A 24168-nucleotide genomic window follows, 5' to 3' on the forward strand; every position below is an offset into this window, starting at 1 on the left:
TGGGGCAGCGGTGGCCCGCGAGACCTTCCGGTGGAGCCGTTTGTTGTGCGGCCGTTGCCTGACAACGACGCCGCGCTGCTTAAAGGCGCCGAGCCCGGAGTGCCGCCTCCCCGCCCGCTCCACAGCCCGCGGCCGCCCGCCGCGCGCCCACACCTGGCCCGAGGAGGGGCCGGGGCTTCCGGGGCTGCCTGGAAAAGTCTGCCGAGGAGGGAGGGGGAGAGGTGGGGGCGGCCCGTCCGCCCGCCCGCAGCCGGGCAGTGCAGGCCGGGGCGCTTCCCCGAGCTGTCACGCTTGGAGAAATAAATCTGCTCTCCTGACGCTGAAGGCTTTCCGAAATGAATGTCATTTTTTGGACCATAGTACGTGTTCCGGAAAAGCAGTAAACCGTTATGGCGAGGGGAAGTAACTCGCACAACTTGTTGGTTGTTTTGAGGTTTAATTGCCTTCACCGTTATGAAGAAGTCGTGTTGCTCTAGTCAGAGTTTATTAATTGTGCGCGTCGAGACCCTGGAATTTTTCATGCTTTTTCAGACAAGAATTGCAAAGAAACGAAGGTGAGAGGTGCAGGAGTCATGTTTCTGACAGCAAGAGCTTATTCTAAATGCCATTCACAGGGGTAGAGAGCAGCCAGTGCTGGCTGTTCTGAGAGTGTAGGAAGTTTGGGTGAAAAATATTTCTTAATGAAACAACTATGTGACCATATAATCTGCAAGTTCGATTACTAAACATGGCATACAGTTCGTTTTTTAAAGCAATTCCCTCCCCTCCCACCCTTGCTGCTGTTCATATGGATGGGAATTGCCATTTTGCCAGTTTTCCTGATATCATTTTAGTATTGTTGTGGCACAGAATAGGTAAAATCGGTTTATTTACATATGCTGATTCTAAATTTTGTGCCCTGTTCTTTTGAACAAATAGGAGGGTAAGGGAAAGAATAAAAAGGAGCGCAGTAAACATCGCTTTAGATGATAAAATAGATACAAAATATGCAGAGAGATACAGTACATATGATAGAATACATATGCAAATAGATGTTTTTAATATCTTGAATACAGAGACATGCATTATTATCTCTGTTTGGGCATAGATCTAATAAAAATATAATGTTCAAACTTGACTTATTTTCTTGAATATCTGTATGCTTTCTGTTGTTTGGTATATGTGGTTAAGCTGAAGTCTACCTGGCTGACCCTGTAGTTATTCAGAGTTACTCATGTGAAAACTTCCAGTTTAAAAGAAAAAGAGGTTATGAAAAACTAAAATCTTCTTGAAAGTAAAAATATATACAATATGTTTTTAGGGACACTTTCAGACAGTAGTTGAGAATATAGCAGCAGTATGTTTAATGTAATTTCACTTTGAATAATACAGTGTTTTAGGAATGCAAATACATCCCAGATTTAAAGATGGAAGAGCTGATAGATCTATGCTATCAAACATTTTTCTTTAATAGTATTTACAGAAGATTATGTTTTCCAGAAAACATGAAAAATATGTTTGCACCTCATGATTTTGGGGGCACATGGTTTATCCCTGGATTTTCAAATGTTTATTAGCATGTTCTGACTTGCCCTTCTGGTCTATGCACGTGCCAGTGGAGCAATGTCTCCAAGCTTAGTTCTGAATCTGCTACTTTTACTAGTAATAATTGCAAGTCTCTAGAAATGCACAAAAGGCATTCAGACACGTTGCTAACCTGAAAATAGGTTATTTTATTTTGAATTGAAGTGGTTTTATAGAGGCAAACTTTACCTCCATGGGTTGTGCGGTCTATATGAAGTCAGTCGGTTCACTGTGAGGTTAGTGCTCTGAGATAGTTCACTGTGTAACTGAGGGCTGTGGCAGCACTCTTTTCAGATAGAAATGTATTGTTTCTTCTGTTTTTAATTGTGATTAGTCGTGATCACTTGATACAGTAGATGATAAAATTGATTAATATTCAGTAACATTTGCTTACGTACTGGTATATTTTCTGAATTTAGCAGTGTATGCATCACATTCAAATTGTCAGTCTTTTGCTTAGAATACGTAAGAATTTTTGATTTTTTTCTTTATATTTCATTCTCTTTCAGTATAATACACCCTTTTTGCTTGTCTCATAAAAGTTTGCACTTGTGCATATTTTAAGAAGATTAACTCAAGCAGAAGGATGTAAGACATAAAATGTCTAGCTGTTTTCTAAGAGGCATTTGGCCACTTTTCCTGGCTGTTTAGCTGTACGAAAAGTTTGCTGATTCAACAGTGCTGTAGCAGTAGCGATCCCAGCGTTCTCCAAGGCCTGGAGTTGTGAGCTTTGCCTGTATTGTTCAACTGTAACTGTTTTGTCTTTGTTTTTTAATTTATTGTATTGCTCTTTTGAGCAGTATGACAGGAGTGTAGAATATTCATTGTGCTCCTCATGCTAGATAGAAAATATACTGCAAATATTCCTTTCCTTATACCATCTCTCAGAATAGGTTTGGTGCCATTCCAATACAGTGATTTGGAAAGTTCTAGAGTTTATAAATGTTATTGTAAATAGAGGTAAGAAATACAGATGTTAGTCAGTGAGCTTTTGGAAGGCATCTTGCAGTGTCTCCTATGTGCAGTAATTTTCCTCTTGGTGACTATGCAGCACTGAATAGGTGATGAGACCAGCTTTTATATTCTTTAGTATGACAAGTTGTTTCACACATTCAGAACATTTTTTTCATTATTCTTATGTAACACACTAGGCTAAATAAAATGCATCAGTTTTTTAGACTTCTTTTATACTTTATCAGTGTAAAACTAATGAGATTAAAGATTTAGGACAAATCAGATGAGGAAATTTATTTTTGGAATTGGTTGTCCTGTATTACCACTAGGAGTTGTAAATAGGTTGTCCTAATTCTGCCTCCTTTGTAACAATATTATAATTTTACATTATACATCAAAAAATGGCATTACTGTAAGAGAAAAAGTTTAAAGGAATACATTTTAAGGAATACATCAAGCATGAAGGATTTGAGGGTCATAATTTTCTTCTCAGTTTCATGCTTCCCTTAAGTGTGGAATATAACATATTTTTTATATATTTATATAATATATTTTTTATCTGTAGGCTTGGTTTTGCAAAGCTTCTCCTCCACTGGAGTTGGTGAAAATGCTGAGTGGAGATTAGGATGAGTAGCCTTGTATGCAGTCACTCTTTTTGTTTTTGTCTTTCTTCTTTCCATGGTTACTTAGTATGCAGCTTTGCAGTATTTTTAGTTCTGATAAGACTGTCCTAACAACACTCAAAGTCTGAACGTGTGCCTTAACTTCTGTACAGTTCCATTGTCATTAGTTTGATGCACTTTAATTATGAGGTTATCTAGGAGCAGCAATACACAATAAATAGCACAGATAAAATGCTAAAATTCCTGCTCTGAAGGGCTTTCAGTTATAGATGCAAGATGCACAACTAACGGAAGAGAGGTAATCAACTGTTCCTGAGTACGTGTTTTCTTACAGATGAGTGGCTTGTCCAATTGCAAGTCAATGCTGCCTGATACCCACGATTTTACATTTATTGCAGAATTGTAGCTGTTCTATTGCCTCTGCTATTTTATTGGTACAGGAGGTAATGATACACTGTTGGCTTCAACTCCAGAAACACTGTGCATGTATGTTGTGTTTTGTGGGGTGGTTTTTTTTTGCTTTGTTGTTTTTTGTGATTTTTTTTTTGTTTTGAATAAGCTTGATGATTTTTAAGACTTCTCATGATAGCAAGTTAAAGCACAGATTTGGTCCTTATTTTAGAGTATATGTGTATTTTGCACTTTTTTTACTTTTTTGTCTAATGATTCTTTTTTATATTGTCTAATTTTGATTTTATAATTCACTAACAATAAGCTTGTGCTAGTGTGTAGTAAAGGGCCATTGGTAGACTTGCAGTTAGAAAAAAACCCAAAACACTTTAACCAAGTTAGAAAAAAAGATTTGAGAAATATCGTCAGTCTTACAATCTGGAATCTTTGAATTTTCTCTCTGGTGAAACATCAGGTGATCTCTGTGGATGAGTTTCCTGAGTCAGGTGTTTCAATGACCCAGCAAACATCTTAAGGCTTGTAGTTCTGAAGGAGAAACTTGAATATTAATTCGCTACTGCCTTAAGCAACTGTAATTGAGCTTTAAATTTTTGAGGTTCTGACGTAGAGTCAATGTGCTATGTCTTTTCTATAACCTTAGAAATGATGGCGGATGATTTAGACAAATTTATTGAAGATCAGAAGGCCAAGTTGGCACAGGATAAGGCAGAGCTTGAAAATGATCCACCTTACATGGAAGTGAGGGTAAGACTATTAAATAGTTTTTCTGAATTTAAACACTTCTATTGCTAGGGTCTTGATTTAAGCTTGCTTTTACTGTGCTCTTAAAACTGTATATGTTGTCAAAGTATATATTAAGATTTACCTATTCAAAGTAATTTCTAGCTTAAATACTTTGTATCTGTATTTATGTAGATTTTTAAAAACCTCTTTGCCACTGGGCATACACAGTAACTTTTGTATTTTACTAGTGGAGAAAACTCTTGTAAACAGTTATCGTTGCTCCTTCCCCTCCTCCCTAGGGAAGCTGACTAGCAGGGATCTGCTCTCTGCCCACTCCAGAGCATGGGCATTGAGATGGGGATGGAAGGTATAAATATCCTCAAAATTTCTATTATGGAAACTAGGAAATATAAAAGGCAAATTACTTAATCCAATTAATTAGACAAAATCTGTTCTTACCACTATTTTCCTGTTAGAAATTTTAGTACCTAATTCTAAAGCTATAAAGATTTTATAATTTGCAGATCATCGTTAAATTGTTTAATAGTGCCAGTACCTGACAAAAAGCTATATCTAAATAATTCAAGTTAGCTAAGTGTTGTGGTACCCAAATAAAGTTCTCGGTAAAAAAAAAAGAGTTTTGATTTGTCTGTTGTCTAATTTACAAAGCCCCAGACAGCTTGGGCATTTAACAGCAATTATAATACTGAGTTTTCACTCCTTTTTTTGTTTCATCAGAAGGTTATGAGAATTCATCTTTCCCCCTCTGTGGGTAATATAAGTATTTTTACCTAGTAATAATAATTCTCTCCAGAAAATTTTATTAATTCACTCCAGAAAGTTAATTCTTAGGGAGCTGTGAGGAGTTGGGCTTCCTTTATTTTTGCCTCCTCTGCTCAGAGTGAGTTTAAAAAAGAAGGAGAATGTTTCCAGCCTGTCATTTGATAAAGTCCTAAGGTGTATGGTGAAAGTGTAGTTACAGAGAACAGGTGTGGTAAACTCGCCCTGTAATATCCTGTAACTCTTCCGTAGTTTCAAGCAGGGTGCAGTATGTCAAATCAGCCCTCATTAAAAAAACAGAGGAGATATGTGTAAACCATGAAAAAATTGTGGATTTTTACAGGTGGTTTCTGATGTAAATCACCATATATATTGTCAACATATTTAATGACATGAAATATATGGAACTAATAATTCCTGTGTTATAGAGGAGAATTACTTTTTTGGTAGTATTAGTGAAATGTATAACTTTCTTAATGTGTTAATCCAGCATCATTTTCAATCTTTCTTTTCTCCAGTGCTAATAACTATGTTAATAAAGTTGTTCTTATGTGTGATATTTCTTTTACCTTGTGATGCAGAAAAGCGTTTTGTTTTGTTTTCAGAATAAGGAATCAGAGAAGCTTTCTGAGACTAGCAAAATGTTAATCTCCATGGCTAAAGAAAATATACCTCCAAATAGTCAACAGAAGTATCCTTTAGGTATAGTATATATTTTTAATATGTCTTCTAGATTTAAGTAGCATTTAATTACCTTCGAGAATTTTTGCAAGGGAATTACTGCTTTGGATTTTTAATTGTAATATGATCATTGTAATTCAAGTGCATACCAATTCTTCAGTCTTCCAAACGTCTTTGGATTGTGTGGATTTTTTTTTTGTCATTATGCTTTTTTTTTTTGAATAAGGAAAATATGCCGAGCACTTGCTTTTTCTTCTTGTAAAGGTAGCTCTATTAAAAAAAAAAAAAAACAAACCAAAACACCAAAAACCAAACCAAAAAGCTGCTTGCCAATCCTTGATAGATGATCTATCCTTTTCTGTTGTATTTGGGTGGAGCAAAAACTTTGGAAGTCCGTTTTTCACCTGGGCTTTACAGCAAAAGGATATGTTCCCTGTACTTTGTGCCAGGGAAGTAAGGATGCGTTTTCTTTCAGCCTCTAAGCTTAAGAGTCCTAGTCCAACTTGGCTAAAATGCACACAGTTAAACTAATTTTTCTTTTAAATGCTAAATGTCTTTTAAATGTTTAGGCATAGAGTACTAAACTGTATAGCTTTTGTAATTTTGTTATAGTGTAGTCAATTATACAAGGAAAGAACAAGCAGATTTGGTTGAAATCTTAACCAAGTGAAATGGTTAGGTTTGTTTTGCTGTGACAATTGGTTTAATCACCGTTTTCTTTAAAAGAAATTGTCCTATTTTCTTTTCTCTGTGTTCTTTGTGATTTCTGTTTGAAAATGTGTGATAGTGTGCCTTTATGCATTTTATTATTTCTGGAAGGTGCCACCTTTCCTTACTTGTCCTACCATCCCCTTTCTATAGGCACTACTGTTTTTCCATAGTTAACACTTGTGTAGCTCAGGTTTGTCTTGACAGCTATAGAGCTTTTCTGTGTCCTACTTCTTGTCATAGGTAACTCTGTTCTTTCATGTGTAGACACTTTGGTTTTGTACCTCATTAATTTTCATCCTGTGGCTACTGTAATTCTGGTGTAATTCTTCAGCTTCTGCTGGGAGTAAAAGCTGTCATTTTAAAGAAGATATGTCAATGGATATTTGATGTTGTTTACATGATACCAATCTAATCTATCTTTTAAATAAGTACTCCTGCTACATTTAATGTTATGTCCCCTCTGTAATTTTAGCAGAATTTGTGACCAGAAAAACACATGTTTTAAATTAAAAAATGGAGCCTGAGCTTGTGAATCTGGGGGCCTGAACTGATCTTAGCTGCATAAATAAAAACATGTTTTTTATAAGGGTGTTGTATAAATAGAACTTCCAGCCATCAACAAGGCAAGCTTCTCTAAAACCTTTTACAGGAAAACTCACTAAAAATGACCTGAAATGGTAATTGGATATTCCTTGCTGCCAGAAGTCATAATGGATAAACCTGGTTAGAGGACAGTGCTGGAATAAGTATCTACCTCTACATTTTTGGCAGTTTTATTATGATCAGCAGGTTAGTCCTGGTGTTGATAATTCTTCGCTTAACTGTGGAAACATGATACAGAAAATAGAACACAGTAGGTAGTATCCTAATGGATGTGACAGACCACTATGTAACAGTTAAGCTATTTTAATATTAAAATAATTTTACCTCTTGTTGGAGAGTTATAATAGCATATGCCATGTTGTGTTTATTATTATAAATTGGACTTAACTGTTGACACTTAAATATAGTAGCACACCTAATGAAGTATTACAGATCAGGGGGATTCAGGTGATCTTAAATGAAAAGCAACAAGTAGGTATTGCTGCGTTTAAACCCAGCTGGCAACTAAGCACCGCACAAGTGCTCACTCACTCCCCTCCAGTGGGACGGGGGAGGAGAATCAGAAGACTAAAAGTGAGAAAACTCTTAGGTTGACATAAAAACAGTTTAGTAATTGAAATAATATAATAATAATGTACTGAAAAGGAAAATAACAAAGAGAGAGGAATAAACCCCAAGAAAGAATTGATGCAAGTGAAAACAACTGCTCACCACCAACCAACTGATGCCCAGCCAGTCCCCGAGCAGTGGCCCCCCTGCCAACCTTCCCCCTAGTTTTATTGCTGAGCCTGACATCATATGGTGTGGGATATCCCTTTGGTCAGTTGGGGTCAGCTGTCCCAGATGTGCCCCCTCCCAACTTCTTGTGCAACCCCAGCCTCGCTGGTGGGGTAAGGAGCAGAAAAGCCCTTGACATTGTATGAGCGCTGCTCAGCAGTAAATAAAACATCCCTGTATTATCAACACAGTTTTCAGCACAAATCAAAAACATAGCCCCATACTGGCTACTGTGAAGAAAATTAGCTCTCCCAGCCAAACCCAGCATATTCTGTAATAATAATTTGGGCACGGAACGCATTTGGCTATCCATGGATGGTTGTTGATATTATTGGCTGGTTCTGCTTTAAAGCAATGTAGTAGATTGAATTAGACAGGGACTTGTTCCTTGATAGCTGCTAAGTATGTTCTGTAGTTCCAGCAGTAGTGTTGAGAATCAGGCTGAATGAAGTTACAGTTGTTTCTCAACATATTAAATGCATGCAAACTTTTATGTAAAAAAGCATTTAAAATCTTAACTTTTTTCTAAAAAAAAAAAGTTGTCAATGTGATTGTGTGTGATTAACAGAATGTGAAATGGCAAATAAATACAGCAAATACAGAATAAACAAAAGCAGAAAAACAGTGAAAAAGAAGAGTGTATCTGTTATTCTGACAGAAGAATTAAGACAAATTGTGCATGAAATTGGGATTAATGTATGTTAACTGTAGTATTTTTTTTCCACGCTACGCTCTCCTAAAGTAAGTTTTGAAGTAGGTGGTTTTCAAATATCTCCTAAATCATTACCCATAATTGTTATCTCAGTGCTTTTCTGGTGGCCAAAAAAAGGTCTTCTGTAATAAAAAGAACTTTAAACCCTCTTTTGTTTGAATATATCATGTATTTGAATCAAAGCATTTGATTCTGTCCACAGTACGGGGGATGGAACTAGATGATCTTTAACGTACCTCCCAACCCGAAGCATTCTATGGTTCTCACTGATTTTTTTTCTGTGCTGAATTTTACTGGCTTCTGTGAAGTTACTGAATGAATCTTCACTCTGACGTGTTAGTTGCTTTTGATTTTTTTCTTGGTTTCCTATAGTTAATCCAACAATAATTTCATGTGAAAATAAAAGGCAAGAGCAAGTACCTGAAACAAACCATTTCCTCTTCTATATTCTGTACCTCTTTACACTTACCCCTTTTTTGAGGGTTGAAACGGTATGTTATTTTTTAATGGAACTCACGCTTACCTTATGTGTGAAATTAGGAGAAAAGTAACTTGCAGGTTGGAGAAGAAGCTCCCATGCGTATTTTCCTTAGCAGTTGAACTCTGCAAGCTGTTTCAAAATAGTGTATGACATATTTAATCAGGTATTGGGTCCTTTGGTTCTGCAGAACAGCAGGCTGACTCATGTTTTGGCTCGTGAGGATACATTCTGACTTAGCTGAAACTATCTCAAGCCTAGCCACTAGCTAAGTGTATTTTTACTAAGTATATTTCAACCTTTTATCTGTTTCAGTAGCAGAGTGATTCCCAAGTTATCAATCTTCAGGATTTATATAATGTAATTTTTACTGTACAGACACCGATTAATGCCATAAACATTTAAAACACTGGAGTCAAAGTACCATGTAATAAATTGGGATGGATGTATGAGTAAATCTTGAATATCCCTCTCTTCCCTCTTATTCCTTACTACTCATTTTACATAGACCATAAGATAGAGAAATGCTTTCAGAGAAACAGTAGGAAATAAAAAAAAAACCCCAAACAGTTGCAATCTATGTCTCTACATGTGGTATTCATTCTCTCTCTGTGGAGAGTGGTGAAAGTGGCTGCAGAGGTAGGATTCTGGGACAGAGGATATTTCTTATAAAGGACTTTGAAATGTATTTTGGAAACAAAGAACAACTTGCATAGCATTATTATATTTTAAGAGTGCAGCTGGTGTGAGACCTGACAGTAATCTCTGAAAAGTACTAAATGTGTGTTTTGGTCTACTACAATTCAAAAGTCAGGTGGAAAGAAAAAAATAATTATTGTTATTATCATATGGTCAGGTTCCTTCTAGTTGTGTGGAAGCCAACATATTTTTCACATGCTTCATGCTATCCAAATAGCTTGTTGCTTTCTAGTTGTGAAGTATGTTTTGTACTGTGTGATAAGCACAGCTTAAAATATCAGAATAATTTAGAAACTAACATGCCAGAGGAGATTTCCTTTGAAACATACATTGACAAAAAAATGCATACAATATTTAGGTTATTTTATACTATTTGTCAAACTGTCCAAATAAAGTTGGTTTGTGTTGCATTTTTTTTCTAGTGGGGAGAAAAAGCAGAAAGAGTAGAGGAAACTAACATCCAAACCCCAATCTATTTTTCCTTGCTTTCCACCTAACTACTCATACAGAGAAGGTGGTTTTCATTTCAGCTGTTTTGTTATTACTGGTTGCATAGTTCATTTTTTTTTAATTGCTGATGTCTAATAAAAATCCAGATGTAGTTTTTGTAGGATGTGCTTTGTATTGATACAAAACAGTAGAATAATAACATTTAATGGTGTTAAACTTTCAGGTGACTATGGCTTGAGTTTACCTCTTGGAGAAGAATATGAACGAAAAAAACATAAACTCAAAGAGGAACTTCGGCAAGATTATAGGCGATATCTTTCTCAGGTAAAGCTTCTTGTCTGGTTGCCTGAGTCTAGTGAGTCTTTTAAAATGACTGCCTCATTTTAATTGAATGAAAATTAATAAAATCTGTGGAAATCTTTGTAAGAAGACATTCATTATGAGTGATGGCTGATTTCAAAGACTCAAGTAAAAGTAATTTCAAAATGTCACTGCTAGGAAGGGTTATATATTTTAGGCTTCTACAAATCTCATTGCCATGAGACTGCATATTAGTACATTTTATTCTGAATATTTATTTCTCTTGACTTCTTTCTTAGTTACTTAAGAATTTAAAATATCATCTGTTACTTCCTTAAGTACTTATGTATTTCATGGTCTGTAATTCAGGTAGCAATATTCCTGTAGTTAGTGCGACTCGATTTGACAGCTGCTTTTCAATTTTAGAAATAAAAAAACTTTGATGTTCTGCTTAGCATGATTTATGAAATGTCACAGTAAATTTAAAATTGAAATGATATGTATGAAATGTCATAATCTTGGGAATATTCTGTATCCTTTCTTAGTCAAACAGAAAAAAAATCAGGAACCAAACAGTTTCTTTTGTCTGAAAATGCTAATTATCAGTGTCTTTAGTACTCAAAATGAAAGAATGGATTGGCTTTAAGAAAAGTAGTCTTTTTTGTTAAGTCAAATATTTTCAAATGAAAGACTCTTTTTGAATAGTATCTTTTCCCTGACTTTTAGGGTATTTCACAGGCAAAAAGAAAGGTAGGGTGCCTGCAATATCTTTTTTTTTTTTTCTTCAAATTAGTTGCTTTTTGCTTTGAAAGCTTTGCGCTCTTTGAATTTAAAAAAAATAATTATTTTTTGTGCTTTATGTGTCTGTGCATGCTGTAGTGATTAGTTGTGATTAACAGCACTGTTTGCTTTGTGCAAAATGATTGTGTATATTTATTATTTTCCATTAATATGATTTAAAACACTTGATTTCTTTTTTCCTTTGCCATTGCTATTGTTGCTATCTAATGCTGACTCTACAAAAGTTTTTATTTTAGTAGATATTTGCTTCAAGGCTTATCAGTTACATAGATGTTATGACTTAAGATTTTTTTTCCCTTGATATACATACTTTATAAAGCTGGAATAAAATCATAAACTCTGAAGTGTTACCATATGTCAATGAAACCAGGCAGGGCTTTTTTCTTCCCTATCACTGTGAAATCTCATCAGTGGTGCTTAGGAAAGCAGTAGAGCCAGTTATTCAGCACCTATCAGCCAGATTGCAAGAATACAAGTATTGTGAGGAAAAAAATAATACCAGAGGCACATTTTTGCAAGCTTTGTTTAATTACATTAATTTTAAATGATTTCTATCATTATACAGTCATGTATATATAATTTTCAAATTTAACACTGTCCATCCAGGTTGTTCAAATTAAGCAACTTCAGTGAAAGATTGGGAGGTAAAGTGGCAGAAGACACAACCTTCTGTTTTTTCTGGGGCTTTGAATAACATACATATGATACAAATTAACTATATTAGCATGTACTAGAATTCCTGAGTAAGGTAGCAACAGCAGAGTTAACTGGCTTCTTAACCTCTAACCTAAATTATGCTTATATAATTGTTGCTTCTTGTTTAATCTTAAACTTCAGATTATATGCAAAGTTAGAATATTGTGTTAAAACTTAATGCTTCATAATTCTCACCAAAGTACCCAAATAATACAATTTTTACATTAACTTCTGGTGTTTTATTCTCTGAACTTCAGTTTTACAAATCTAGGTTTACAAGGTTTTTGGTTTTTTTTTTTGTAATGTAGTACATGTTAGCTATATTAAGCTTGTAAGGCCTGAGGAAGAAATAGGATAACAATCTCTAATTCCTTTTCTCTACATGAAGAGATAGTGCAACTTTTAGCAGCTCTCATAGTGATAATATTTTGGTTAATAACTTGTTTAGTCTTGCTTCTGTAGAAAATGCAGTTTCCATATCAGCTTCTGATTTTTGGTAAATGCCTTTATAAAATCAGAGGTAATCTCTATAGATGTGTTCAAAGTGTGAAAAGAATTACTTAATAATGAGGTTTACAATTTATTCACTTTTTCTAGTAAAAATAACTTAGTTTTCCATATTAATCTAGTTGTCTCAGTGCTTGGATATTTGCATGTTTATTAAATCCCTTAAACCTTGTAATGTGTAGTTGTGAAATATAATTCATAATTATGTGGTTTTGTACTGGAACAGTACCTGTTGACATGCCTCTAAGCTTTTAAACTACATTATGACATAGGTAAATGGAAGGAAACAATGCTAGTGAAATACCGTATCTAACCCGTTTCCCTCATCAGCCTGTGCCACACAAATAGATGATCTTTTTATGAAAGATAATTGGATTTATAAAACGGAGGTGATTGACTGAGAATGGCTTGGTGATGTGTTTATTAAATGCGTGATGTATGAAGAAGCCGCTAGACCTGGAGGCTAAGGACCTGTTGCAGCATTGGTGTTTGATTTGAAATGCTGATACTGTGACTTACTGCACAGCCCGGTTCCCAAGCTGTGGCCCAGGGAGCTATATAGAGCAGCAACATAGTGTTCTCAGTGGAAGGTTCTGTTCTGAAAGGGGCTGATGGTCTGTAAGGAATTGCAAGATTTGGTGATGGGTCATTATCCTGAAAAGTTTGGGGACTGCCACTGTAGAAAGCAGATAGTGTTGAGATGCAGAGTGGTGACTGTGCTAGTGTTAGCATGGATTCCATCTGTTAAAATAAGAGGTAGATACACGTTTTCTGCAGTTAGAAGAAGCAATTTTTTTTCTTAAGTAAGGTAGTGTCTTGGAAAATTCCTCTGAAGCTTGTACAAATGCTTCTGCTTATGCTGCTTGCTTACAGAATTGAATAATGGTGGGGGTTTTTTGAATAAAAAGATATTTTTTTTTTTGATATACAGAGACTAACTTAGGTAATCCTTGAAATAGTGTAACAGGGAAGAAGTGACACTTTCAAACTCAAGCTTAAAGCTTGACAAAGCCCTTTACTTTGCACATTCCTTGACTTCATTTGTGTGTTCCAATGACATCCTACATTTTCAAAATGTAAAGGTTGTCTTCAGTGTTTATTTCATTAAAGTGATCAGATTTATTTCAGAAAATATAATTCCTACCAACTGTTTAGCAAGTAAGATCTGGTATTTTAAAATATATTGAATTTTTTTTTTTTAATGTAGAAAAATTATCTGACTACTGGTGAAGTAGATCCATATACTCAGGGATTATCTCTTCCTATTGATGAGCGAAGATCTGCCAAGGTAACTATCTGGAGGAAATTAAGGAAGTGGTGTATAACTTGAAAATGAACCTGGTTCTTTAAACTGTTGTGGAAAAATTATTTCCACTGAAGTGGTTTGTTTTTTTTTTTTTGGTTGGGTTTTTTTACACTGTTTACAAATGAACGTTTTTGGAGGTGGTCACTTGGGTCTTTCCTAGGTTACCTATACTCTTAATTTTTAGATAATTAGATGTATAATTATATACTGATATTAGCTTGAGGTTTGCTATTTCTAATTCATACCTGCAAGGCACTTGGTGTATTTAAAAGCTCTAGTGGTTGTGCTTGGGTTTTGTTCAGCAATAAATATTGATCTAATAAAGAACATTGTTTTTCTTGTATATATGCTTTTCTAATTTATTACTCTTACTGCAACCTGAGGATAATTTTAAAAATATTTGCTTGTAGTTGTTTCTGCAGTGATACTCTTACCAGTTCCTATCAGAACTAAAGGAAGTGTGCTTTCTGCTGTACACAGTTTGTTTTGATGTCTTTGTGTATGCTTAACCTACCTGCTTATCCTCATGTGATTATTTTTTGAACAGATAAATCCAGGAATCTAAATAAAAGCTGATCTGGTATTTCATATATTGCCTGCTGTTAATATAGGAATCTTCTCAATTTCCAGTATTTCTTTGAGAGTACAGATACTAATGTGTTCTGTTAAAAGAGTACACATTCTGTCTCTGCGATTAGCCCTTTTGATCTCCCTGAGGTTTCTTACCAGGTTATGGTCTTGCTTTCATATGTTGGAGAAAGGTACCAGCCATAACAGTCTCTCAGTTTTTGGAGGTTAGAATATGAAGATGCAGCATACATATGTGGATTTTCTTAACCTCTAATCCATTCCTCTGATGCGTAGTATGATTCTGTGAAAGCCGAAATCAGTCTTACAAGGGTCACCTCTCCTCCTGCCTTCACACTATTGGCTTTATATTCCCAGTCCCTTTCTTGTGTTTGCTTGTAAATTGATCCGGGAAGTTAAATCAGTAGAAGCATTGTAATTTAGCAAGTATCTTTTCTGACTCCACTGCTTGGTTGTTATGATCAGACAAGCCCTGGCAGAGGTTCAAGGCAGAAACAGAAACTGTTGCTGGAGGAGGACTCTTGGGGGTTTTATTCGTTTTTGATTTTTTTTTTTTAACCCGTGTTGCCTTGCAGTTGCATTATTGCTCTGTGTCTGGGGCTATGCTGTCACTGTAATCTGGCGCAAGACTTTTGCTATAGAATGTGTTGGTCTTGCCCTTGCTGTGCTTACTTATGCTTTTTGCCTTTCTTGTGCTGGCAATAATGTTTGGCCATATGAGGAGCCAGGTGAGAACTCAAATAAGCGAAAATGGCCATTATGAAAAAGCCCCAAACTCTGAATCATACTAGTGTTAAAAAAAGAAAGGGAAGAATGAAATTCCCAGGAAGAGGAAAGGTCTCCTCGGTGGCAGCATGAATTTGTGCTGAGTTTATATTAGCTTCAAGTTCTCATGAACTTTGTATTAGCTCTTGTGAGTATGTGTGCTGAAACAGTGAAAGATAAAGTTATCTTTTATTAATTCTGTGGAAATTAAAGATATATCTGAACTGGGAACATGTCTGATCATTGGTGGTTTTATATCATAGCAGCTCAACATTCGTTGAGGTTTTCTGTACAAGTGCATCATATCCTTTTTACTCATTTGTTGCTATTGCAGAACCTAAAAGCTGCCAGAAGATGTCACACTGTGCCCTGCTAAACGGCTAGCCTCTGGGCAGATAATGATTAGAGGTTAACATTTGCACTTTGGTTTCCTCTATTAAGTAAAATATGCAGTCACACAGCATATTGAATTTTCTGCTGAGCGGTTTGCCACCTGTTAAAGTGCTAGGTTCTCAGCTTTGGAAAATACCCCTCAGGCAGCTTTCATAGCTGTCTGCAGGTTTTATACTGTCACCATCAGAAAACCTGTAAGACACAGATTTTGGAAAAAAACACCACCAGTTTTGGGGAGCATTGGTCTCATTTGCAAAACTATTACTGAACTGGTATTTCCATGATGATTGGGGTATAAATTATTTTTGTTTGAAATTTGTTCATGGGAAAGTAAATTTATATATAATGTTCAGATGTTTTAATACCTTTTGCTTTTTTTGTTGGAAAATAAAAAAACCCAATTGCAATATTCCCTTTTTTTTCATTTATATGATGGTTGGAATGACATAATGTAAGAGATGCCTCATGCTCTAAACATGAGATACTAATATCAGGAAATAATGCAAATTAGAGTTTGCTTTACCTGGAGACTTTTGTATTTTCTACTGATGTACAATTCCTACATATTTTTAGACCTGGGCAAGCTGGTTATAAATGTTTTGCAAAAGCAGCTAGGACAAGGTGGATAGATCTTGTTTTTCTTAGTTTCCCTTGCATTCTTTGTGCTTTTGACTCTTTTTGCAGGTCAGCTTAATTGCTTGTTTTAATTTGACAGTTCATGTTATATCCTAAGCTATAATTGACACATCTTGTCTATACATGTATTTGTTGTCCTGTTTTAATCATGGGTGGGGCAAGTCACAACTAACCTTAACACAAAAAAAATCATATGTTTAAAAATAATCTATAAATACATTCAGATTGTAAATTAGAAGGTGATTTCTAATTGTCAAAGGAGTGAGACTTTGGAGCAATTTTGGAATAGATTTAGGAGGAGGAAATCCAACTGGTTTTAAGATGGAACTTCATATACAGTAGTGTTGCAGGGGACTAGACTTCATGCCCAAGAAGGTGACTGCTACTTACAGATTTCAGATTAAGAGAAAGTACTATGTTCAAGAATGCACAAAACCCTCAAAGCAATTCAAGTCTTATTTATACATCATAAAGAAGGGGGAGGGCAAATACACAGCTCACATGTATTCATTTAATACTGCAGTTTTATGAAATTAAAAGCTACTCAAAAATGCAAAATTATGATGCCCTTTTCAATGCCTGTTTCAGGAGAAACTACGGCTTGAAAGAAACAAGGAGTACAATCAATATCTCAGGGATAAGGAAGAATGGAATGAAAGGCTAAGGAAATTGGGGAAGAAAAACACAGAGGTAATACATTTTTACTGAAGCTGATACAAAGAAGAACATAAATGATATTGTCAATTTTTTTATCATTGACTAAGACATACAGAGTAAGACAAAATAAGCAAAGAATGTTGTTCAGTTAGGTCTCAGTTTTATTAATATATCCAGCAAGTCCTGGTTATGAGTCATACAGTACAGTTCTTGATTTCTACTTCAGTCATGTCTATCTGGTAGAAGGATGCTTTCATTCTTCTATGTCTCTGAAGCAAGTCCCTGGATTGTTCTTGGTGATAAAAGTGGTGGCCAAAAAAGGTGTCTCTTTGGACAAAACACTGAGCTCCACACAGAGTTCCTTAGCTTTTATTTGTAGCTGCTGTTTCCTTAGTCTGTGTCCAGTTCATGAGAAAGCAAGGCAAGTGCAGGCAGCTGTCCCGTATATGGTGCTGTGCATTTGTGAATAAAAAAAAAAAAAAGTCTTTACTACTGAAAGTGATCTAGACTCCTGCATAATTGAACTCAGATTCTGAGCTGAGGCCTTTGATTTGTATGGCAGTAGGCAGCTAAGCACCACGCAGCTGCTTGCTCACTCACTCCCCGCCTCCGCCGGTGGGATAGAGGAGAGAATTAGAAGAGTAAAAGTGAGAAAACTCGTAGGTTGTGTCAAAGACAGTTTAATAGGTAAAGCGAAAGCTGCACACAAGCAAAGCAAAATCAGGAATTCATTCACTACTTCCTACGGGCAGGCAGTTGTTCAGCCGTCTCCAGGAAAGCAGGGCTCCATCACATGTGATGGTTACTTGGAAAGACAAATGCCATAACCCCAAACATCCCTCCACTTCCTTCTTCTTCCCCCAGCTTTATATGCTGAGCATGACCAAAGGATATCCCTTTGGTCAGTTGGGGTCAGCTGTCCCGGCTGGGTCCCCTCCTTGTCCAACCCCAGCCTCCTCGCTGGTGGGGTGGGTTGAGAAGCAGAAAAGCTCTTGATGCTATGTTAGCACTGTTCAGCAGTAATTAAAATATCCCTGTGTTATCAACACTTTTTTAATCACAAATCTAAAACATAGTCCCATACAAGCTACTATGAAGACATTTAACTATTTCAGTCAAAACCAGTACAACAGTCAACAGGGGATTTTTAGGACTAATTAGAATTGTTGAGAGACCACTTGTTTTAGTAATCTGGAAGCAATATACTGATCTGAGAAAGCCTCTCTGCTGCTTGTTAATTGTAAAATCTTGCGTAGAATGGGTAAATTTTCTTTTTTTAAATATTGTTGCCTTAGTTTAGTGATGCACTGCAATAATTTAGAACTCTCATCTAATGCAGGTTTGATTTACAGAATCACAGAATCATCTAGGTTGGAAAAGACCTTGAAGATCATCTAGTCCAACCATTAACCTAACACTGACAGTTCCCAACTACACCATATCCCTCAGTGCTATGTCAGCCTGACTCTTAAACACCTCCAGGGATGGGGACTCCACCACCTCCCTGGGCAGCCCATTCCAACGCCTAAAAACCCGTTCTGTAAAGAAATGCTTCCTAATATCCAGTCTAAACCTTCCCCGGCGCAACTTGAGGCCATTCCCTCTTGTTCTATCGCTTGTTACTTGGTTAAAGAGACTCATCCCCAGCTCTCTGCAACCTCCTTTCAGGTAGTTGTAGAGGGCGATGAGGTCTCCCCTCAGCCTCCTCTTCTCCAGACTAAACACCCCCAGTTCCCTCAGCCGCTCCTCGTACGACATGTGCTCCAGACCCTTCACCAGCTTCGTTGCCCTTCTCTGGACACGCTCGAGTAATTCAATGTCCTTTTTGTAGTGAGGGGCCCAAAACTGAACACAGGAATCGAGGTGCAGCCTCACCAGTGCCGAGTCCAGGGGTAAGATCACTTCCCTGTCCCTGCTGGCCACGCTATTTCTGACACAAGCCAGGATGCCATTGGCCTTCTTGGCCACCTGGGCACACTGCTGGCTCATGTTCAACCAGCTGTCAATCAACACCCCCAGGTCCCTCTCTGACTGGCAGCTCTCCAGCCACTCCTCCCCAAGCCTGTAGCGCTGCTGGGGGTTGTTGTGGCTTAAGTGCAGCACCCGGCATTTGGCCTTATTGACACTCCTACAGTTTTATGAAGGCCTTCTACAACAGTGATCCCTAGGAAATATGCGGCAAAAATGCAGCTTGTGTTTGTGTAACTGAGTCTATAAATCTCTAAAGATTTTTCTACATTTGGGCATTTATGTTTTCTCAGCTGAGTTATCTAATCAAATCTATTTAGGGAGTCAAGATTTATTCTTTCTACTTTGTTTGTCATACCATTAGACCTTTGTGTTATATTTTTATTATTACTGTGTAGAAACAGTTTTGCTGTCATAAAAGAACAAACAGGAAAAAAACCTGGTGAGGATTTGTTGAGGTTCTTCCACCTCTGAGGGATATTTGACTTGAAGTGAGACTCAAATGAATGGGTTTCATGATTAACGTATGTGACCTCAAAAGTTTGATCCAACAGTTTAGATAATCATAGGATAAATTTCAGTTGCAAGGAACCATTGGAAGTCATGTAGTACAATCCTCATCTCAGACCAGGGTTAACTTCACAGTTAGATCAGGTTGGTCAGGCCTTATCTGGTTGAGTTTTGAAAGGATGGAGAATCCACAGTTCCTCTGGGCAACCTGTTCCACTGCTTTAACTGCTTGCTCTGAACTTCTTCACCTCTGTATCCCATCAGGATTTCCTTTGCTGCAACTTGTGACCATTGGTTCTTCGAAAACCATGATTCTGGCATCTCTGTAACCACCCATTAGGTAGAGACTGCAATTACTAGTTCCTCCTGCCTCCTTAACCTTCCTTTTCCAGGCTGAATAAGCCCAGCTCTGCCAGCTGCTTCTTTATGAGCTCAAATGCCTTAACCTTCTCAGTAGCCATCCTCTGCACTTTCTCCAACTTGTTAGTATCCTTGGGGGTGGGGGGAAACTGAGCATACACACCGGAACCTGAATACTGAATAAATACTAAGCAGAGGAGAAGGATCACTTCCCTTGACCTGCTGATGACACTTCTGCTAATGCAGCCCAGGCTGTGGTTGGCCGTCATCACTGCAAGGGTGCTCTGCTCAGTCACGTTGTCTGCCACTAACCCAGGCCTTTTTCTGCAAAACTGCTTTCTAGATGGTCGGTGCCCGACCTGTACTGGTACGTGACATTATTCTGGCTCAAAGGCAGAATTTTGCATTTGTTGATCTTCATGAGATTTTTGTCAGCGTATTTCTCCAGTTTGTCAAGACTTCTCTGAGTGGCAGTCATAGCCTCTAGTATATTGATCCCTCTTCCCAGTTTGGTGTCATTTGCATCTTTAATTTATTTTTCATTATAGTTTCTAAAATATGAGTTACTATTATCTTTATTCCACTGATGAAAGATGAGGGCACATAAATACTACGGAATTTATCCAAACCCATGTTGTTTGCTAGAGCTGTGTATTGAACACTGGTCCAGTGTGTCATAGTGTTGTTTTTTATCCACAAAACTATCCTTTCCCATAGTGACATCTCCTGGGATGCAGAGAAGCAGATTAAGAAATGGTCAGGTTAAAAGGTTGTGCTCGTAGGTAAGAAGTATTACAGACTTGCCTGAATCTGGATAAAGATATCAAGTCTCTTGGTGAGGTATAAAGTTCAAAGTGTTTTGATTCTTTGCACCGCTGAATCTGAAGGTCAAATTGGAGTTTGTAAAAAAGCCTGTCCAGAATTGATAGCCATTCCTCTGAAAAACATTAGATAAGTGGAAGAGTATGGTTTTTTTCCCTCGAGGAAAAAAAAGAAAACCCCAAACCAAAACCCATAGCTTTTAAGCCCTCCTTGAAGTATTTTTCTTGCTCACCTCCTACCTTTTCTCCAGTACCTGTTTAGGGGTTGTTTGAAGAAATACAAAACCAAGTTTTTGCTCAGTGTGATTTGTTTATATTCAGATCTTTTAATATTTTTTTTCCATTAAACAGAATGAGATGGACAGGAATAAAAAACCTATTGCTGTTACCAGGCATCAGCCAGAACTACATACAGAAGTACAGCCCTGTAATACAGGTGCAGAACCTCCAAAGAAGGATGCCTTTACTTCTACAGAAGGTTATGAAGAGCTGCTAAATAAGAGATGGCTGGAGGAAGACAGGTATTATAGGTTAGATGATGAGGCTGAATTAAGAAGTCGACTATTAAATAAAAGACTTGATGAAGATTTGGATGTTCCCAATCGAAGACATCATGGATTTGCTAGCCAGTCTGTAATTCCTATTAGGAAGCATCACAGACTTGATGAGGATCGTGATTTTGGTAGAAGATACTACAGAATGGACTATGATCCTGAGATAAGTGAAGAAATGGACCCTAGATTTAGATGTGAAAGCACTTATGACAGAAAAACTCCCCGGGTTTTTTATGCTGAAAGGTATTCTTAATTCCGTTTTCTCCTTTATTTCTGTAGTGCGTGTTGACAGCCATGGTTTGCTCTCATTGAAAATTAGACAAGATTCCCATGTGAAAGCAGGATATTTGTACTTACAAAGGAACTAAAAATAGTTTTTTAGGAAAAATACTTAAATTGGACCAGTCCCTAAGACTATACATCATACATTAGGGAGCAGAGGGTGTTTTACATAAATCATTGAGGAGGAAAACTGATATTATGTACTGTTCATTATTAAATAGTCTTTACTGTGTTGACTGATAAATCAGTTTGATTACTTTGACATAAATTGTTAATCTTTCTCTTCTAGATCACTCATTTAAAAGGAGAAAAAAAAAAAAGAGAAAAAGCATAACTTTCCCAGTCATTCTGGGTTTGCAGTCTGGCCACCTTTGGTTATTCCATTGCAAGAACTGGTTGCTTTCAAAAACAGATGGGTTGTGATAAGAAATAGTACCAACCTTGGAAAAGATATGTTTTATACACCTAAATTCAAATGAAATAAAGCAATAATGTTTCTTGTAAATTAGTTTTAAAAAGGTGCTTGAAGAGTGTTCATTTGTTCACTTTACAGATCGTGGGAACATCAGTGTTGTAGATGCTTGACTTTTTTTTTTTTTTTCCCCCTTTGTGTTAAGCCTGTTGCCAGAATTACTTTCCTGCAGTTTCCTTGCTTCAGTGAAGGAAACACTGCAGTCTTTCCCTTGTTAGGCAAAATAACCACTTTTTTTTTCTAGAATTAACACTTCTAGAAAAAACAGAAAGCAAATGGTACCACTCTCAGAAGTGTTAAATATTACAATCATGCTTTACTGTTAATTGCTGGTGGACTGGTTAAATGATCTTTTGAGTCATTGTTTACAGGGATTATTTTCTGGATAGTACTGCAAAGTAATAATGGGGAAATACAAACCCTAAAATGCTCTTCTACTGCAAAAGCGTTTTCTAAATTGAATGAAGTCATGCTTCTTTTCCAGTTTCCAATGCCAATTGAGTCAAAATAACTTCTCTACAAAAATAGTTTTTATTATCCTTTCTCAGATTTTTTTAAAAAAATCATAAAGGAATTAAGTAACTATGGAGAAAATGAAATATCTGGAAGCATTTGGGAGATGCAGACTAAATAGATTATTTCAGAGTTTCGGACTGTATGTTCAGCTGTCCTTTTAAAAGCATGTATTTATTCACACAATGTTTCTGAAGAAGACTAGCAAATGGAAACTGGTTAAATAGCAGGAGCAAGATTGCCTGTTTTCTGCTGAATGAGATTTAGAGAAGAGAATGCGAAATACAAAAATTGTTCTATCCTGTAGTGTAATACAGGCAGAAATAAGCAAAAGAGGTTTTAGGCTAGGGTCTTCTTGTCTTACAATTTTTCAGAAAGAAAAATACTAGAAGCTTGATGTCATGTCTAACAGATAACAAAAATGTCCATATATATGAGACTAACAGCAATATTAATCCTCTATGTTAATTAACACCCAGAAAGGTGAATGTCCTCTTTTTACTATGTAGCTGTTTGCCACTGTCTAATGCAACTGGACACGGAGTCTAATATTTAAATAAAAATGACCATTTGCTAAAGCTTGAGGGTTTACTTTGTTTCTCAAAGAATATATACAGAATTATGTATGTAAAACATCAGCAAGGATGGTGTTGGAACCAACAGTAGACAGTTCCTATTGAACAGAAGTATACTAGTTCTTCGTTATTCCAGAAAACGCTGATGGTTCTTATATAAATGTCTGTGACCAGTATATCACTAGGCAATTCATTGCTTATTTGGAGAGGCCTCAAACAGTTTTAGTTCATTTTCTTTTAAAAGAAAGTAGAGAAGAGAGTCTTATCTTTGTTACCGGCAAATTTCATGCATCTTCTTAAAAGAAGTTGTGGGACCATCACCTGAATTGCCTGAACTTAAATTTGTATATAAAATTAAACTTTGATTTTTCTGCTGTGTATTTTCCACTTTGTGGAATTTTTATTGAAAATTACTTTTTTTTTTAATTAAATGTGCTTTGTACTCTAGTACTTTTTTCTCCTTTTCAAGGAGCTCCACTTAAGCTTTTATGAACTATATTCAGTCTCTCTTCAAGAAAGAGAAACACATCTATTAGTTACTGACAACTCAGCTTCTGAAGAGTTAGCATTTTTTTTGCTATATTTCAGGCAGAGTCAACTTTCCCAGAACATATTTGATTCATGACAGAAACAAAACTCATAAAAAAGAATATGTTTATTTGCTGTACTAAAGTTTTTATGTTTTTAAATGGACTTTATTAGTTTGGAAGGCAAATGTTTGTAACAGGACTTTTCAGAAAGGTTTCTGTTTTGACAGAGGCACAAACACTGTGGCATATTTCAGCAAATAGAAATGGTGACAGGGAAGTGAGAGAAAGTGCAAAATGTTTTGGTTCTTATGAGCAGAATGCTTTAGTCCATCCCCAACAGCCAAGTCTGTCCTATAAACAGGATACAGCAGCTTCTTGATTGAATTGGGCCAACATGTCTGGGCCTGCTGTGCTAAACTTGCTGCTTTTTACAAAAAAGGTTGCCTCTTGAATCCCAAAGTTTGTTTCTTTGCTTCCTCCCTGCATCCTTTCATCACGCGATGGACTAGGCTTTCTATTTCCTGACTGTGTTGCAGTCTTACGTGACCAGCCTTGTAAGTAGCACATTGATCATTATCAAAAAGATGATCTTGATCGTCAGAGAAGATCATGTTCCACTAAGAGGATGGATGTCATTCTTTCATGTTATTCTTGTGGGTTGTTAAGATGCCAAATCAATGTTTAATATTCTGATTGCATCCTTTCACCTTTGATTATTGGCTTTTATTTAAATTACAGAGATGGGAAGAGTTGTGGATCTTTTTACATA

At 36.5% G+C, this 24168-nt stretch overlaps 1 protein-coding gene across 16 annotated transcripts in view; it reads left to right on the top strand.

Annotated features, from left to right (window-relative positions):
• Window positions 1-24168, top strand: part of CSPP1 (centrosome and spindle pole associated protein 1) — a 67630-nt gene that overhangs the window by 588 nt on the left and 42874 nt on the right. For 9 of the 16 annotated variants that reach the window (XM_074882639.1, XM_074882591.1, XM_074882625.1 and 6 more), the window contains exons 2-8: window positions 4192-4295; window positions 5660-5756; window positions 10389-10489; window positions 11192-11215; window positions 13677-13757; window positions 16746-16847; window positions 20825-21270. In XM_074882639.1, coding sequence (XP_074738740.1) covers window positions 4194-4295; window positions 5660-5756; window positions 10389-10489; window positions 11192-11215; window positions 13677-13757; window positions 16746-16847; window positions 20825-21270 — 953 coding nt within the window. In that variant the 5' untranslated portion in view covers window positions 4192-4193. Of the gene's footprint in view, window positions 1-226; window positions 555-2211; window positions 3627-4191; window positions 4296-5659; window positions 5757-10388; window positions 10490-11191; window positions 11216-13676; window positions 13758-16745; window positions 16848-18645; window positions 18707-20824; window positions 21271-24168 lie in introns of those variants that run through there. The other 7 variants (XM_074882576.1, XM_074882557.1, XM_074882566.1 and 4 more) reach the window with 7 other exon arrangements.

This window comes from Strix uralensis, chromosome 1 (assembly GCF_047716275.1).
Source record: "Strix uralensis isolate ZFMK-TIS-50842 chromosome 1, bStrUra1, whole genome shotgun sequence".
NCBI classification, from domain to species: domain Eukaryota; kingdom Metazoa; phylum Chordata; class Aves; order Strigiformes; family Strigidae; genus Strix; species Strix uralensis.